The sequence below is a fragment of the Sapajus apella genome, unplaced genomic scaffold (assembly GCF_009761245.1).
Source record: "Sapajus apella isolate SASKATOON/1434 unplaced genomic scaffold, GSC_monkey_1.0 scaffold28, whole genome shotgun sequence".
In the NCBI taxonomy this organism is placed as follows: Eukaryota; Metazoa; Chordata; class Mammalia; order Primates; family Cebidae; genus Sapajus; species Sapajus apella.
Genome location: NW_022436968.1, coordinates 25,303,554 through 25,322,485, shown reverse-complemented (window position 1 = coordinate 25,322,485; position 18,932 = coordinate 25,303,554). Strand labels below are relative to the sequence as shown.

Below are 18,932 nucleotides of genomic sequence, written 5' to 3'. Positions count from 1 at the left end.
TCACCTTGCAGAGATGTCCTGGGCAAAGCAGTATGTACGTCATCCCTGCCTCCCATTTGTGGAACACCAGTATTGCCCTCCCCCCATCACCATGACAACAAAAAACACTCCCATGTACGTCCAGACACCGCTTGAGAGTGGCAGCACCATCCCCAGTGGAGAACAACTCAGAACCTCTAAGCTTGGACAGTCAGAGCTCAAAATTATCTTAGCCTACCTGAAAGAGATCACCTTTAAAAAAACCATAATAAATTCTTCCATTCTAAAGATAATAAAATTTCTTAAAGAGCAATCCCACTCTTTCCCACCCATCAATAAGAGCACCTAGGATTGGGCAATTTCACCCTGCAGCTGCTGCAACTTGAAATGAACTCCCCTGGGAGTGTGATAAAGAATCTAAGTTCCAGGAAGGCCTGTTTCATCCTGGAATGCTCCATTCCATTGCACGTCCACAGGTCTACCCCTTTAAGGGGAGGGGATCACACTTGAAAAACACAAGCGTCTGAAATCCTCAAGTAGTTCATCATTAATGTAAAGGATCGTGGCTAAGAAAAACAGTCATAAACACATCTGCTTTATGGTGCAAACTTTTCCCATCCATCTTCATTATCACAGCAAAAAAATAATTTCTTCAAATGTCCTCCCCCCCCACCACATACACTCACAAAAAAACAAAAATATAAATTGACAATCACTTAAGTCCCCAAACATTCAAAAGAATCTCCAAGATTTTACCAAGAATGCTGAGCAAGGAAAACTTCCTATCAGCCAGCATCAAAGCACTGAAACTGCATTTGTATCGATCTTCTCTGTGCTCCCCCTGAATAGCTCATGCAGTGCTTTCTCTATCCGCTAAGTCACTGAGATTCCGGGAGAGGGACTATCCCTACACGTGGAAGGAAACTAAACCCAAGACCTTCTCCTCTGCCCCCCATCCCGACTAGGGACTAACTGGTTATTTACCTCTTTCATGCTAAAAGAGCTACACTTATAGGATGTTGAGAAAGAACACTATCCAAACAGAAGAAAAATTAAGATGGCCTGCCTTCCCAGGTGAATAAAGACCCAATGAATCAAACTACTTAAAAGAATAGCATTGCCCTTCAGCACCTAGTGATTTAACACACCCTGTGCAAAAACTATAAATCATCCCATTTAAGAGCAGATTTCCAGTCCCAATCTCCCAGAGAATTCCTATATGGCTTTTTGACTAACAATATAAATTACTGGAAGATGGTTGCGTAGAATCAAACTCTGAGAAAGAAAATGGACATTCATTAGAAATAAATGACAAGAGAGACGTTAGAAAGGCAGCTTTCCTGCTTAAGGCTTTTGAATGATGTTTCAGACTAGCATTAATAGCATCAAACCAGGGTTTTCCTGATTAATTAGGTCCAAATGTTGAACCATAAATGAAACTGACATGGATATGTTAAAGCTACAAGCATCACTTTCATTTTGGTCATCTTAATAATCAGATGAGATCACCAGCTTATCAAATGAATGATAGCTTGATACTCCAATTATGACAATAACGACAAGAAGAGAAGAAACTAACTCTCAATTGGTGGATCTGGTAATTCCCCATAGTCATAGGCTAAATTATTTAAAACTACAAAATGGACCTTCTTGACTGAATCATATAAACACCTTGCAGTATTCCTTCTCCCTAACTCAGTGTTATTTAGTTCTTGACTAACACAAGAGTTACAACAAGCTCTAAAGACATGAGAAGAGAGAGAAGACGTAAAAATAGGGAGAAAAAGAAAAAGGGAGAGAGAGGAAAAGAGAGAGGGTAGAAAGGAGAGATGTCACAGTTAGCAATCAGTGTCCAGGCAGTAAATTTAACGAGACCTGGCATCTTGCATCCTAACCTTGGTTTAAATGACACCTGGCATCTCACACTTTAACCTCAATTTGGTACAAAATGGCAACTCATCCTTATTTGGCTATGGCCCAAATTCAGACTGAACCAGTATGTAATTGCTAAGTGGGTTTATAGGCAAGGGCAAGTTACATAGGAATTAAATAACTTCCCATTCTAAATGTGTACATTTTCAGAAAGTAGAGATCAGGTCTCTCTCTCTCTCTCTCTCTCTCTCTCTCTCTCTCTCTCTCTCTCTCTGTGTATATATATATATACACACACACACACACACATATATAATTTACTCTAATGAAACCAATGCTTCAACATCAATAAGCAACTCTGATGATAACTCTTATCAAAAAAAGTTTATGCTTGGTGATGATGAGGCTCATTGCATTGTTATTCACACAAACACTGAACTTTATCCACAGTTCATGTGTTAGATGAATAATTAAGTTGCACACACAGGCACACTTCAATCTTGACCATTTAGTTATGGGTATGTATGGCTTCTGCCAACAGAGTATGAATTTTCTTAAACTGTTAAGAAATATTGTGCAGCAAGAGTGCCAAAAGATTTCCAACAATAAGTTAAAAAGCCTTTTCTTGGGCAATAAGTACTGATAATTAATCATCTAGTAAGCTGAAGTCAACATTTTTAATAAAAATGTAATATGTCATTCCTTTTTAAAAAATTGGTTTTGCTGCTGTTTTACACAATAGTTTTTGTACTTTTCCCCTTTAGTGACAAGTTATGCCTTGGAAAGTAAAGTTTAAAATTCTCCTGCCATGACCTGGATATATGAAATATAAAGAACAGAAGAACAGATGAGACTAAGCGACCTCTGTATTCCCAGGGCCTGTTACAGAACCTCCTAATACCCAGCCTACACTCAATATATGAACTATATATGATGTGTTAGAATATATGTGTGAAACCAACATGATGTCCAAAAGATGATAAAGAGATCTGAAAGGAAGGAAGGAAAGAAGGAAGGAAGGAAGGAAGGAAGGAGGGAAGGAAGGAAGGACGGAAGGAAGGAAGGGCTACAAGGGCACATCTTATCCTACAATCAAAAATTGCAATTTGTATTATAAGCAATTTGCTAATGTAGCATAATCATGATTTTAATTTCCCTATACAGAGACAAACGTAATGCTGAATCACTGCCTTGTAAATCTATAAAGCAGGAACTATTATATTTGCAAATACTCTCATGGTGGAATGACACTAAATTTCCTGTGTCTCCCCTACTGCATTGCTTTTAACAGACTGAGCAAAAGAACTTCAGAACATGCCTCACCAGCATGTTGTCTTTGCACAGGGAGTCCCTTGGTTTGTTATGCCTGGGCTCAAATACATTAGTAGGTCTCCAAATCACGTTCAGGCTCTGTAAATGTCATCACTTCAACTTATAATGTGATTGTGATGACCTGAAACAATTCAATAGCTTGTTGACATGGAATCAACAATATTACATTTTCACCAACTGATACCCACGTGTAATAAGGTGGTGTTCAGGTTTCTACCCAGACATGGTGAATTTATAATGTCCCAATATTAACACCAACATGAATAAAATTACAAGTTTATCTGCAATGACTGTCAGAAACAAAGAAAAAAAGCAGAGTATATTTCCTAAGATTTTGCCTAATCTATGTTTTAAATATAGTAAAAACCTTTGTCACTATTGTAAATATAAAATCTTAGAAACTTAATGCCAAAAAAAGTATGGTTTCAGTAATAAACTGTACCAGAAAGTACATACAATAAAATCTCTACTAACTGACACAAAAGTAAGTAAAGCCATTTGCTTACTGGAGTTCTGTTTGTATTATACTTTTTAAAAAGGCAATAAAATAAAATAAAATGATATTACAGAGTTAGCCAAGCATAGAGTTTTCAGAGGTCATCTCAATTCTGGGTGTTGGGTACCTACAGTGTCAGTCCTAGATTAGCATGAATGAACTAACATGCAGAACATAGATCCATAAGCATCGTACTAATTAAGTAAGATTTAAATGAAATTCAGTAAGAATGGCTAAAATAAGAAGAATAACAATGGAAAAAACAGTAGCCAGAGGGCCAAGGGATGCATGGCTTTCAGCTCTGGCAAAGCACTGACTGTCCCTATTAAGTTCCATGAGGGCAGGAACTGTGTCTCATTTACCACTGAACCTTCACTCAGTAAATATTTGTTACTGAACTGGCTTAGCTTGATGAACTTGAATTTAAACTGATACAGTACGTAGTTTTCTTACCTACAAAATTTCTGACCTGCAAAATCAGGTTATGGTGAAGATTCAAGAGGTGCCTGTAAACCTCTGGCACAATGCCTGAAGCATAGCCGCCCATCCATGACGTGTGGTTCCTTCCAGGGGATTTCCACCACTCAGCTAACTCTAACATTCTAAAAGTTGTTTCCCTACTTTCTGACTGAGAGAAAACTTTCAAAATCTAAGCCACCTTGCTTGGTAGGAGCCGCAGCGCTGAAAGCACAGGTGTTACTGGTTGCCTCCACGGGCCCAGTCAAGGGCAAGAGTGAAAAATCAAGATTTATTCTAAGAAACACAGGTCAAACTAGAGTCAAAGCAAGCTTGCTTCCAATTTGCTATTTTCTTGTTTATGTACTTCCGATGTTTGTTTTCTTGTTTATATATTTTTCTATTTTCCTACAATGAACATTTTTATTATTTTGTCTGTTGTAAATCACTCATATTTCAGGTGATCCTCTGGAGTTTTATGTGAAATACTGCAGCTGTGTAATTATGACACCAAAAAGAAATGGATGATAAATATACAGGCTTTCCCAGAATATCGATCATCATAAAAAGGATTCCTGTTGACCTCAACTCATGCTTTGGCATAAGCCATAGAATTAAGGACATAAAGAAATCCAGGCTTAATCAACAGAAACTAAGCTAAAATGTTTTCCATTTAAAAAGTTTGGCCAGCACAGTAGCTCATGCCTGTAACCCCGGCACTTTGGGAGGCCAGGAGTTCGTGATCAGCATAGACAACAGAGAGAAATCATGTCTCAATAAAAGAAAGTTCAGAGATTCTCCATGTCCCAGGTTTAAGATAATTAATTTCAAATTTTTTCTAAAAGCATTAAAGTCCAGGTGTGGTGGATCACTCCTGTAATCCCAGCACTTTGGGAAGCCGAGGCAGATGGATCACTTGAGTTCAGGAGTTAAAGACCAGCCTGATCAACATGGTGAAAACCTGTCCCTGCTAAAAATACAAAAAATTAAGCTGGGTGTGGTGGCTCACGCCTGTAATCCAAGCACTTTGGAGGCCAAGGCGGGTGGATCACCTGTGGTCGGGAGTTCAAGACCAGCCTGACCAACACAGTGAAACCCCGTCTTTAAAAATAATAATAAAAATAAAAAAATAAAAAATAAATAAAAATACAAAAAATTAGCCAGTCATGGTGGTGTGTGCCTGTAATCCCAGCTACTCGGGAGGCTGAAGTGGGAGAATCTCTTGAACCCAGGAGGCAGAGGTTGCAGTGAGCCGAGATAGCACCATTGCACTCCAACCTGACAGAGTGAGACTCCATCTCAAAAAAAAAGCATTAAAAATATTCACTATCCTAGTTGTCTAAACTTTCTCTTATATAAAACACAACAAATGCGAAAAATATTCTTTGACTAAAATAATATATGATAATGACCCTCCAATTCATTCAAACAAAAACTTCATTATCATGTTACCTTATTTCTGGCTGAATGAGAATAGATTTCCATATACCTAGACATGCAGCCCTTGCAAAAGAAGGAATAAGGCTGGGTGCAGTGAGTGGCTCACACCTGTAATTCCAGCACTTTGGGAGGGTGAGGCAGGTGAATCACTGGAGGTCAGGAGTTCAACACCAGCCTGGCCAACAAGGTAAAACCCCGTCTCTACTGAAAATACAAAAACAAAAATTAGCCAGGCATGGTGGTGTGCACCTGTAATCCCAGTTACTCAGGAGACTGAGGCAGGAGAATCACTTGAAACCGGGAGGCAGAGGCTGCAGTGAGTTCAGATGGGCCATTACACTCCAGCCTGGGTGACAAAGCAAGACTCCATCACACACACACACACAAAAAAGAATGAAATACCCCATTGCCATGACCCCACTCCTGTGCTTTTCCATTAATGAAACAAAGAGACCTTACCACCCTCCAAAGTATTCTCCACTGCACAGAGCAAATGCTCACACTAAATGCAACCCAACAAACAGGTACTGAAGCTCTGGTAGACCATTTATTTTTGCGCTCTTAAGGTAGAGTAACACTTGCCAGGAAACAAGCCCTCTTGCCCACAACTGTTTGGCTGTCCTCAAGCAAGCCAATACAACGATCCCATCTCCTTCCAGAAACCAAGAATCTAAAGTTAGCCAGTGTTCCCTGGGAAGAGTTATGTTCACTCTGTTTACTATAAGCACTCAACACTTCACAAAGTTTGGTGGGTAAGGTTACAAAGAGGGAAAAGCAACTTAAACTTAAAAGGCTGTTCTGATAGTTCAGGAATGAGATGATTAGAGCCTTATCTAGTTAAATGGCCCCACCTCTGCCTGACTTCCCCCACCCGTCTAAAAATCCTTCTCTCACCCTCAGATCCCCATAACATAGCCAGAGTTTTCATGGCTCATGACCCAGACCCCAAAAATCTGCTCCCAGGTGAACTTATTTACAGGAAGGTCTGAGTGATTCTTAAAGCCTTTGTCGGGTATTTGCACTTTCAGCAGAAAATAGAAGCCCTCTACGGAATGAATTTTCTAATTGTGGCATTTTAAGCATTCCTAATGCCTAAATACCTTCCTCACCAGCTTGATGGAGCAGATTGTAGGGGAACAGAGTATCTTATCAGGGCTTCTAACATCGTACCACATAGGTTGTGGTACCATTTATAAGGCCATCTTTGTTAATGCCAGAAACCTCATCAACAGTGAGATAGCATTTTCCCATAAAAGCACAGGCCAGTTCAAATACAGTCAAAGGGCTTTTCAGGAGAATTTGGTGACATCTCTGGATCAGTGTAATGTATTTCAGATTAATCTGAACTGAAGAAAAAGGCCCTAAGGGAATATTGCAAAAGCAATGACTCCCAAGGCCTCCAGAGAATCAATTAACACCTGAACATGATTAATGAAACACTGTCATTTGGGCTCTGTTGTAAACAGAAAGCTCTTATCCTACCATTTGTAACTCAAAGAACTCCTTCCACTGGAAACAAAAGATTCAGCCATTCCACCCAAAGTGGAATATATGTGTATGTATGCATGTGTATCTACATATATGCACACGAGGGAGCCCAATGTTACCAGGCTTACCCCAAGAAACAGACTTGAGGTCAGGTGTCATGGCTTACGCCTATAATCCCAACACTTTGGGAGGCTGAGGCCTGGGATCGCTTGAGCCCGGGAGTTTGACACCACCCTGGGCAACATAGTGAGAGCCAGTATCTACAAAAATAAAACAAATTAACCAGGTGTGGTGGTGCACACCTGTAGTCCTAGCTATTCAGGAGGCTGAGGTAGGAGGATTGCTTGAGCCCAGGAGTTTGAAGCTGCAGTGAGCTATGATCATCCCACTGCACTGCCCTCCAGCAAAAGAAAGAGAACAAAAGGGGAGGGGAGTGGGGAAGGAGAGAGGGAGGGAGTAGAGGAGGAGAGAGAGAGAGAGATATAAAGAAAGAGAGAGAGAAAGGGAGGAACAGAGGGAGCAAGGGAGGGAGGGAGGAAAGAAGGGAGGAAGGGAGGAAAAAAGAAGGAAGGAAGGAACGGAGGGAGGAAGGGAGGGAGGAAGGGAGGGAGGAAGGGAGGAGAGAGAGAAGGATAGAAAAGAAAATAAAGACAAAATGCATTCCAAAAGGCACACTTTATAGAGTGCTCATGTGGCCACGTGTTTGTTTACCATCACTGGATTCACTCAAGAAGTTTCAGTAAATTTGTCCCCCTATTGATTCAACTATTGCTACATATGAAATCATTATTTCTCCAAGTATATCAGTCTGTATTTTCCTTCTTCCATTCTGCTCAGCATGTCTAAAAGTCAACAGCTTTTCCACACAAGGTTAAGAAACAAAGTCTGAATAGCCAGATGGAGCATACTATTGGGAAACTACTATAATATTACAGTAGGGCAAGGAAGGGGAAGAGCATGCGAAGACTGCTTAGAAGCCAAGTACTGTCCAGGGTAAAGTCCCTCTAGTCATATACCCAGGGTTCAAACCACTGCTCCACCTCTTACTAACTCTCTGACAGCCATTTAATTTCTGTGCCTCAGTTTCCTTATCTACAAATGGAGATAATAAGAGCTCCTACTTATAACATTAATCTGAGGATAGAGTGAGGATTATGGGTCTGGCACAGCAGTGTTTAATAAAAATTAATAACTGTTACCATTTTTAGGCCAGTGGTTTCTGATCCTTTAAACTCCAAATATTGTCTCCCTCTGAATCCTACAGTTTTTTTTCTGCTTCATGTATATTTGCTTATATAAGAATTTATATATATAGCTCTTCTATATTCATCATCTGCAACCCAGTTTGAAAATCTATTAAAATAACCTAATTATGTGGCATATTCCCCAAAAATCTGATTTAATACAGAAATTTACTCTCTTCCCCACTAAATATTTCTTAAGTCTAAGATTCACAAAAGAACAACATATCCATAATCAAGGTAAAACTGAACTAGAAAAATAAAACTTAACTCACAAAGATAGGCAAATTTACAGGCACACATCTATTCCACATACTTTCAAAAATATATCACTACTTAGGGAAATAAATTAAATTTTCTAGTTGATACTGGCTGTGTTTTTAAGAAATTTTCAACAATTATATTTCAAGAGTGTTTAAGAAGTTTAGTAATAATAAAAAATACATGATTAACTAAATAACATTAACCAGTTGCCTACAAGTAGATATCTTAATCCAAATAAGTTGATATTGATGATATTTATTGAACCACTGAGTTATACAATGTAGAATTACTAACCCCTGTTATTAGTATCTACGATTTTAAAATTCTCCTCACTTCATTCTGATAAATTTGGAAATTGTTTCTGACTTCATAACATTTTGAAAAAGGCCAAACATGGGGGAAACATAGAGACCACATCTCACAAAAGGAAAAGTCCAAAGCTTTTCAAAATGCAGACTGCTAAGGGTATTGTCACCATAGCAACCCTTGAGTAAAGGGAATTGCAATATGAAGAAACCAGAGAATAGGCAGTATTTTCACTTCAAAAGCATAAACTTATGGATGCATCTATATGGTATGCATTTGTACTCTATAACGTCAAAGGTTAAAAGTGACTTTAAAGTCAAATTCCAGCTTTCTTTTGGTGCATACTATATACCTACAATTGATTTCCTATCTTTCAGAGTCATTCAGAATAAGTTTTATCCTTCTTCATATAATAGTTCCTCAAATATTTGGAGAGCTAGCTAGTTCCTCTATTCTTCTCTTTTCCAAAAGAAACATCTCCAGTTTTCTCATCATTCTTGTTTCTCTCTTCCAAATAAAGTTCAAATTTTCCATGCTGCTCCCAAAATGTAGTACTCAAAGCTGAAGAGAAGGTGCCCAGTGTCACCGGACCAGCTGTGGCCAGGACCAGTCGTGGTATATTGTAACATTCATTTCCCTCTCCCTCTTCAGTAACAGAGCCCGGTGTTACTCAGGTGAACCATGTGCTCAGCTAAAAAGCTGCATTTGCCAAACTTCCACTAAATGTGATCATAGGACCAAGTCTTAATTGATGAGGTCAAATGCAAGCAGTAGTGTTGTGTGGGACTTCCGGAAAGTCTCCTTTAAATGGAGAAGGCATCTCCTTCTTTCTCTTCCTGCAATCCCACTACCTGGCATGGAGAAAGGATGGCTATGGCTATAGCAGCCATTTTGGACAATGAGGTTACTTCAGGAATGGGAGTCACCAGCAGAGGATGTTGGAGGCTGGGTCTCTAATGGTACCATGGAAGCACCAAACTATCCTTCTACTGCTGTTTATGTAAGAGAGAATTAAATGTTTGTCTTGTTGAAGCCAAACAAAATCCTCTCTGTGACAGAAGCCCAGAGTAGAGCATGCCTATTACCTCCGCAACGTGATGGAGTTGCTTTACTATAACACATGTTGTTCTTTTGACTTTCCAGTAAACGAAGACTTCTTGAGTGCCTGTTTATGCCTGGCACTGTAGGCGTGACTCTTAGCATCGATGGTCCTGTTCTATGCCTCTCCCCAAAATATACTGTTCTAGAGGAAGAGATGAAATATACACACAAATGATTGTACCTCATGGCATAATAAGACATGCTATAAGAGAGGTTCAGATAACATTCAGTGTCAATCAAGAAAGGTCCTGCAGAGGAAGGTGCATTTAAACTACAAATAGTTGGATCTGAAGGGAGGGGATGCCTCACAGAGGGAACAAACTAGAACTGGCACAGAAACAGGGAAGTGCAGGGCATATTCAAGAAAAAGCCACATTATTCATCAATGTCACTGACACATCTTCAAATTACAACGATCGTACTTGAGGCAGATTCTCTGTCATGTGAAGTAAAAAAATACAAATAAATTTGCAAGATCTATGACACCCTCTAAAGCCACTAAGTGCCTCCATAGAATCAATTCAATTCCCCAGGCGTTCATAGAGCACCAACTGTTTCTCCATCAAATAAGAGTTTCTTCCAATCTACAAAGCCATCCTAAATTTAAACAAATTTCATCAAACATTTTCCGTATTTTAAAAAACACTTGGAGGTGATAACTTGTCAATATTTTACTAAACCGGCAGAAATGTTTCCAAGAGGCATATTCCGATATTTAACAAACTATAAAAGCACAAAGCAAATATGGTTCTCCTTTTCCTCTTACTATCGATTAAAGTTACAGAAGCAAGGAAGTAAAGCATGTGGGAAAACAGAGCATTAGAGTTAAGTATATGAGACCCAGAGCTAAATATCCTACTCTGCCTCAGTTCACTCATTAGTAAAAAGGGGATAGTAATGGTATCCACCTCCCTGGACTGTCATAAGAATGAAATACTATAGTTATGGTGACCATATTCAGCATATAGTAAGTTTCAGTGTATGACAGCTCTTATTACCAATATCATCCCTTCCTGCCGCTGTTCGCTCCTATCAACCAAGATGGGCCCTCAACAGAGGCACTATTGGCATTTGAGCCTGGACAACTCTTTGCAGTATGGAACTATCCTATGTATTGCAATGGTTTAGCATTCCTGTCCTCTGCCCTCTAAATGCTGGCAGTGATACTCAGGCATTGTGACAATCAAAAAATGCTACTAGGCTGGGCGCGGTGGCTCAAGCCTGTAATCCCAGCACTTTGGGAGGCCGAGGCGGGTGGATCACGAGGTCAAGAGATCGAGACCATCCTGGTCAACATGGTGAAACCCCGTCTCTACTAAAAATACAAAAATTAGCTGGGCATGGTGGCGTGTGCCTGTAATCCCAGCTACTCAGGAAGCTGAGGCAGGAGAATTGCCTGAACCCAGGAGGCGGAGGTTGCGGTGAGCCGAGATCGTGCCATTGCACTCCAGCCTGGGTAACAAGAGCAAAACTCTGTCTCAAAAAAATAAAAAAATGCTACTACATGTTTCCAAATGTTCCCTGAGGGAGATGATCCCTAGTTGATTCCACTGAACCAAGTTGATTCCATTGAACCAACTAGGAATCAATGAACTAAACCTAACAAAATGTCACACACCATGCCCAGGTGGACAACAAGCTGGAACTTTTTCAGATAGCAAAATCCAAAATAAATCATTGAATATTTATGGATGTAATTAACATACACACACATTGAAAAGACACGTCTAGGCCAAGCGCAGTGGTTCACACCTGTAATCCCAGCGCTTTGGGAGGCCAAGGCAGGTGGACCACGAGGTCAGGAGTTTGAGACCAGCCTGACCAACATGGTGAAACCCCATCCCTACTAAAAATACAAAAATTAGCCGGGCTTAGTGGCACACACCTGTAAACCCAGCTACTCAGGAGGCTGAGGCAGGAGAATCTCTTGAACCCAGGAGGTGGGGGCTGCAGTGAGCCCAGATCGTGCCACTGCACTTCAGTCTGGGTGACAGAGTGAGACTCTCTCAAAAAAAAAAAAGACATGTCTAATATTTCCATAAATCAAACATACCAACTTATAAAACAAATAATATTTATAAAACAAGTTATCAAAAACAGCAACAAATCGAACAAAGCTTTCTCTTTGTTCCCTGGTGACTCTCCTTTTCTCATCACTTCCAGGTGCACAAATCTAGCTCTGCCCTCATCATCTGTCACCCAGATAATCCCAGTAATCCTCTAACTTAACTAGTTCATCTGCTTTTTCTCATTGTGCAAGTTTCTTTTTCTCTTTACAAAAAGAAAGTCTGATTATTGTACTTCCCAGCTTACATTTCTTCAAAGGCACTAAACTTCTTAGCTTGACATACAAAATCCTCCACAGTCCACTCTCCCAGCTCCCCTAAGACTCAGTTCAAATGGCAATCTGTGCAGTCTTCCTTGACCCTTGGTCCTCTCAGGCCTACTTGACTACATCACTGCCTTTCCTGTTCCCCCAAACTTCTATTATAGCACCTCCCACCCTGTAGCACAATTGTTTATTTGCATGTCTTATTCATCTATGCATCTTACCAGTTCCTGACAAAATATGCTTTCAATATATATGTGTGTGAAATAAATACATTAGGGATCATTTTAACTGTAATTATTAACCAAGTCTAGCTTAACAGCTTTCTTGCCTATTGAATGTCTCACTGACCTTCCTGTAGTTTCATGAAATAATGAGGAACTCTTACAAGAGAGAAAACTCTTCATTGACTGTGATTCTTACATGCTCTGCCTAAAACCTCTCACAAAATCAAGTGTTCCTCTTCAAGTGTAGTCTTCCTTGGGCAAATCCTTCTTGCACAGAGGACACATCTGACCTCCACTTAGACCCGTGCTTCCATCATTCCTGTTCTCGGAGTTACAGAGACATCATCAGCAAGCTCTGCATAAAACCAAGTTTACATGAAGCATGCACAGGACACCTATAATGGAAACACCAGGTCCACCAAAGTTAGAACTTCTTGGCAGCTTGACATTTGGATCTGTGCCTTCAAGACCTGGGAGGTGAAGAACCAAACGTTCTTGGGGGAAGAAAGGCAGGTGACTTTTTTTGTCTAGTAGTTTCATCTCCTTTAAAAAGTTGTATTTTTCCCCAGCAATTTCTATGGATAGAGAATTTGGCAAGTGGTTTCTTTATTTCAAAAAAACCACAGCCTGGTGGCTGCTCTGCTGCATGACCTAACCAAGAGCTGGTCAACTATGAATGATTTAGTATCAGGTTCCCTGTGGGGCCAAATGTTTACTGAATGCTCACCAAGAGCCAGGACCTTGCATGTTCACAATGTTCTTTAAATATTTCGAGGTATCTGTAAGGTATAAATTACTAACATCCATTGTATAGTCCAGGAAACTGAAGCTCAAAGAGGTCAAGTGGCCCAGAGGTACACGTCTGGAAAGCAGTCAAGCTAAAATCTCTGAGCTCCAATTCCAGACTCTGTCCCAACACCAGAAAGGGTTTGGCCACAGGTTAACTATGTTCAGGGTAGATCCTGCTGAGACTGGAGACCCTTAGGGAAGTTGGGAATCGGTAGTGGGGTATGGCCAGGAGGCTTCTATAAGAATAGGAAGAGCCCAAAATTGTGCTTGGCAGCCAGAGATTTAAATTTACAACTGTGGCTTCAGCTCAGTCTCACAATGTAGGCTACCCTTAATACCTTAAGGAACGCCCTAGGAATTTTCTTTTTATAAAATGGGAGCATAGCATGGAATTTTTGCAAATACACAAATATTTACCAACTCCTCAAAAGTTATTCAAGATGCCAAATATCCCTTCCTGAAGCAACCATAAATAACCCCATATTATCTGTCCTACTGTGAAAATCCTACCGTATTTTCACGGTATTTTCCTACCATGAAAATACGCAATGGCATATTCAGGGGTATAGGATATGGTTTTATAATATTCCAGCTCATATTTTATTGGAGACAAAGACAAAGTTAGATAAGCAGGGAACAGAATTTTCAATTATAAAAATTCTAAAAAGTAACAACATTTTAGTTGTATATTTGTATGGTATTATTTATTTATTTTAATTATTTTTTTTTAAGAGATGGGGTCTTGCTATGTTGCCCAGGCTGGAGTGCAGTGGCTATTCACAGGCGCATTCCCACTACTGATCAGCACGGGAGTTTTGACCTGCTCCGTTTCCGACCTGGGCCGGTTCACCCCTCCTTAGGCAACCTGGTGGTCCGCTGCTCCTGGGAGATCACCATATTGATGCCGAACTTAGTGTGGACACCCGATCGGCATAGCGCACTACAGTCCTGAACTCCTGGGCTCAAGAGATCCTCCAGCCTCAGCCTCCCGAATAGCTGGGACTGCAGGCACCCACCACCGTGCCCTGCTATATGGTATTTTTTAAATGCAATCAAGCTTTACATATGAATGCAATCAATATATCTCAATATTTTGTGAAATTCCCTCTAAATGGAGCACATAAGATATCCATTAAAGTTTATTTTTAGCTAAAAGCCAAACCCTGTTTCATTTTATTATAGCCTTCACCTAGTTTTAACTTAGAAAAAAGAAATGTTACAAGACATTAAGTGACTTAATAATAAAAGCTTATCCTAGAATGCATTTCAAGATTACTTGCCACACACACCCCAACAACTGCTCTCCCTAAATCATTCTTTCCAAATGTGCTGAGATGAAGGAGCAAAGGTGTCCTTAAGCCTGACTTTCCCTTAAAACCGTATATTAAAAGTTTCCCTGGTATGCTCCTCTCAGACTAAAACTGGCTTATGATTAAGAGTAACAGTGGCAGGGAGGGAATGAGATGAGAAGGAAACTCTCTCTAATTTGTCATCAAAAAAATAAATCAGAAAATAGCCTTTAATCTTAAGAGTACAATTTACTGATTTAGTCATTTATTTACAAAATTGATGGAAATTGTTAACAAGGAGTTAATTGATTTAAGTCACCTGATTACCACAGTTAATTAACCACACTGACTTAATCTTCTTTGAAAACATCAACTAATCATTTCCCAGGTGTCAAGGGCTAAATCGTTAAATAAAAAATAAACCTCTGTCCTCCTCTTCAAGAGAGATTTCTCAAGTGTGTTTTCTTTACGGATTCCAATCTAGCAAAAGCCAAGTTTGGGGAAATTTTGTTTTTATATGGCTCTACTGAAAGAACTGCCATTTTTCCAGAGTTTTTTCTCCATTATAATAAAGGAAAGGCAGTCTTGCAACCTTACAGTGAGTGTCATTTTGAATTACTTCAAAAATGAGCAAGGGACAGTTCTTAAATAAAAATGAACAAATAAAAGGCAATGGAGACATTCATCTGGGAAAGTCAGTTTTCAAACAAAGAACTTAAAAAACACTTTATTGGGAAGGTGTGACTACAAAGGAATAGCACAAGGGAATTAGCGGGGGGACTGAACTGTTCTAATCCTGATTGTGGTTGTGGCTACACAAATATGTACATGATTAAAATTTACAGAAATGTACACATACACAGAAATTTTAGCCTGTTAATTTTTAAAATAAAATAAAGCACTTCATAAAGGCCAATTCTCTTTTTTACAGATAGAAAAATGGAAGTCGATCACTTGACCCCACCTCAAAAGGGAAACGGGGGGCAGTGAAAAAAAAAACGAGCACTGTTAGAAAATCAGAAATCACCCTACATGACTCTTGCCATTCTTGTTCTCAGTTAGCAGAACAGTTTCTTCTCTTCAAAAACAAGAACCAAAAAAAGTCAATTGCCTTTGATCCTCCAACGTGCCCATAGAACAGCAAGGTCTTGGAAGGAACCAAAGTCCCAGGTCACTGTGACAAGTCACGCTTAGGCCTCCTAAAGGGAAGAAGTAACAGGAGCTTTAATACAACTCCATCCTTCTTCCTATCCCTTTCTCCTTCCTTCAATCACAGCAAAATGCTTGAAAAATAAATCTGGATTACAGTGGGATTTTGTTGCACATATTCACAATCAGCAACAACTATTAAAGACCCTTTTGATTTATTTCCCTTACAGGGAAATGAAAGTGTTCAATACAATATGATCCTTCTTAGCTCAAGGCCCTCTTGGTGCCATGTTCTCTCGTCTGCACTGTTGAGTTTAATTATTTACAGCAAGAAGCATCTAACTTTCACTGTCTTTCAGTTAGTACGTTCAATTTTTAAACCATGAATTTTGTTTTTCAGTAGACTCTTAGCCTTCAATGATTACTTAGCAAATTCTTTCAACACATCACTGCACCAAATATTAGGGAAGAAGTAAATTCTTATATCAGAAGTGACCTTGAAAAAAATGCAGAATTTTGGTACATAAAAACTAACATTTAACAATTGATTGAGACATGTATATTCAACTTCATTTATTTGCAAATTCTTTTTTTATTACACAGTAATTTAAAAAGAGAGCTGGGCACAGTTGCACAGATCTTAGTCCCAGCTACTCAGGAGGCTGTGGCAGGAGAGTTGCTTGAGCCTAGGAGTTTGAATCCAGCCTGGGCAACATAGTGAGACCCCCCCATCTCTAAAGCATAAAATTTAAAAATTTTTTTTATTAAATATAAATATAAAATTTAAATATAAATATAATAGGATTCCCTATTAATAGTAATCATTATGGTCTAGATAAATTACAACTGTCATGTACATTAAAATCCAAGAGTCTCTTCTCAGACTTACCAGGCACTGATGAATCCCCAAGGAATGGTTGATAGAATCTTGCAACTGTTGCTTTTAAGGACAACTTTTTCTTTTATTATAACACCTCAATTTCTATTGCTAACTAGAGGAAGGACAGCCATACTAGAAGTTTGTAAGCTCTATCTTTGAGGCCCTCCTAATAGATCACAGCTGAAATTCCCCATAAAGCCATTCTTAGAAAAAGCACAACCTTTTTTTCCCCCCAGAAAAGGAAGTTGGCTTATTTTCAAGACTATATCATACCTTCTGGTACTTTCTCTCTTTCATCACAATCAAAACATAACAGCTTTGAGTCTCCTCTCTGAACCTTACTCTGACAAACATTTACTGTGCATTAATAACTCAACTAACTACTTTACCCTACAGGAGTGAACATTTCCACATTGTAACAGGAGCTTCAGGAGGAAACAATGTCTTACTCTGAAGAACTGACTTCAGCGATGACAGAGCAGAGATCTTTGGCCATAGTGAGAGATCCTTTGAGGCCAAGAGATCTTTAAGCACATCCAGCACATAGGAAATGTCTTCTCTACCTCTACAAGAGCAGCCTTCTCTGAGAAGTAAAGAAACTCAGCTCTCATTTGGTTGTTCTTTTTTTTTTCTTCAATGACCAGAGATCTTGAGAATTTTTCCATCAATATTAAACAACCTCTGAAAATCTATAGATGACTGCTGTTCCTAATGGAAGGTTAGAATTGAACTCTCTGATTAGGTAAGGGTCCTTTGGATTAAAAGACATATAATTACAGAGGGAAAAAAAGAGTGTCCCCAGATAATGAAATAGTAGCGTAGGAAAAACCCAGCAGAGGCCGGGCGGGGTGGCTCACGCCTGTACTCTCAGCGCTTTGGGAGGCCGAGGCGGGTGGATCACCTGAGGTCAGGAGTTCAAGACCAGCCTGGCCAACATGGTGAAATCCTGTGTTTAAAAAAAAAAAAAAAATTAAAAAATTAAAATAAATTTAAAAAATAAAGAAAAAAGAAAAAGAAAAACCCAGCAGAAATCAATCTGTACTTAAAAAGTATAGCCTTCTAGTCTTCTAGAAGGAAGTGGAAATGTACTCTGTTCAACAGTAAGCTGTTTTGGATGTGGCGTATGTTGAAGGACTCTCCCTATACTCTGCAGTGCCTGGTTACATCAGGACTAGAGCATGATACAGTCGCAACATATATTGAATGAATGAATGAACTGCCAAAGCAGCTTAAAAATATCCAAAAGTTGGGTCACAATGGTACCAGCCTCTGAAATGAGGTCACTTGATCATAATATGAAAAATTAAATGAGGCTTCATTTGATTACATACAGAGGAGCTATCTTCCACTTGTTCCAAATTATCCATGGTGACAACATGTAAGAATAAGGGTTCTGCGTTCAAATATTGGTTCTGCCACTTAGTAACTGAATCGCTTTGGGCAAATTAACTCACCTGTCATTGTCTTGGTCCTTTATCCATAAAATTTTTATTTATATATATATATATAGTTTTTTGTTTTTTGTTTTTTGTTTTTTTTTTTAAGATGGGGTTTCACCATGATGGCCAGGCTGGTCTTGAACTCCTGACCTCAGGTGATCCACCCGCCTCGGCCTCCCAAAGTGCTAGGATTACAGGCCTGAACCACCGCGCCCGGCCTATCCATAAAATTTTTACTGTTACTACATAAGTAGGTAAACTAATACCTACAAAGTACTTAGGCCAGTGCCTGGTATAGAAAGCACTCAAATAATTTAGTCGTTTTTATTGTGGCTTATTTCCCAACTTCTCTACTCATCCATGTGTGGAACTCTATCATTCTCCTGCCTCTAACCTATTTGTTAGGTAGGGAGTCCTCAAAAGAATGGGGACTGAGCTGGCGCGGTGGCGCGTGGCTGTAGTCCCAACTACTCGGGAGGCTGAGGTGGGAGGATCGCTTGAGCCCAGGAGTTCTGGGCTGCAGTGCGCTGTGCCGATCGGGTGTCCGCACTAAGTTCGGCATCAATAATGTGATCTCCCAGGAGCAGCGGACCACCAGGTTGCCTAAGGAGGGGTGAACCGGCCCAGGTCGGAAACGGAGCAGGTCAAAACTCCCGTGCTGATCAGTAGCGGGATCGCCTGTGAATAGCCACTGCACTCCAGCCTGGGCAACATAGCTAGACCCAGTCTCAAAAAAAAAAGAAAGAAAAAAAAGAAAGAAAGAAAGAAGGAAAGCAAGAAAGCAAGCAAGAAAGCAAGAAAAGCAAGCAAGAAAGAAAGAAGAGAGAGAGAGAGAGAGAGAGAGAGAAAGAAAGA

The 18,932-nt window shown here is 39.7% G+C and overlaps 1 protein-coding gene across 3 annotated transcripts in view; it reads right to left on the bottom strand.

Annotated features, from left to right (window-relative positions):
• LRP2 (LDL receptor related protein 2) overlaps window positions 1-18,932 on the bottom strand; it is a 219,338-nt gene that overhangs the window by 184,347 nt on the left and 16,059 nt on the right. The window contains exon 1 of one of the 3 annotated variants that reach the window (XM_032293064.1): window positions 5-2,082. The exons of the other annotated variants lie outside the window; for them this stretch is intronic. Coding sequence (XP_032148955.1) covers window positions 5-56 — 52 coding nt within the window. The 5' untranslated portion in view covers window positions 57-2,082. Of the gene's footprint in view, window positions 1-4; window positions 2,083-18,932 lie in introns of those variants that run through there. 3 annotated transcript variants of the gene reach the window in all.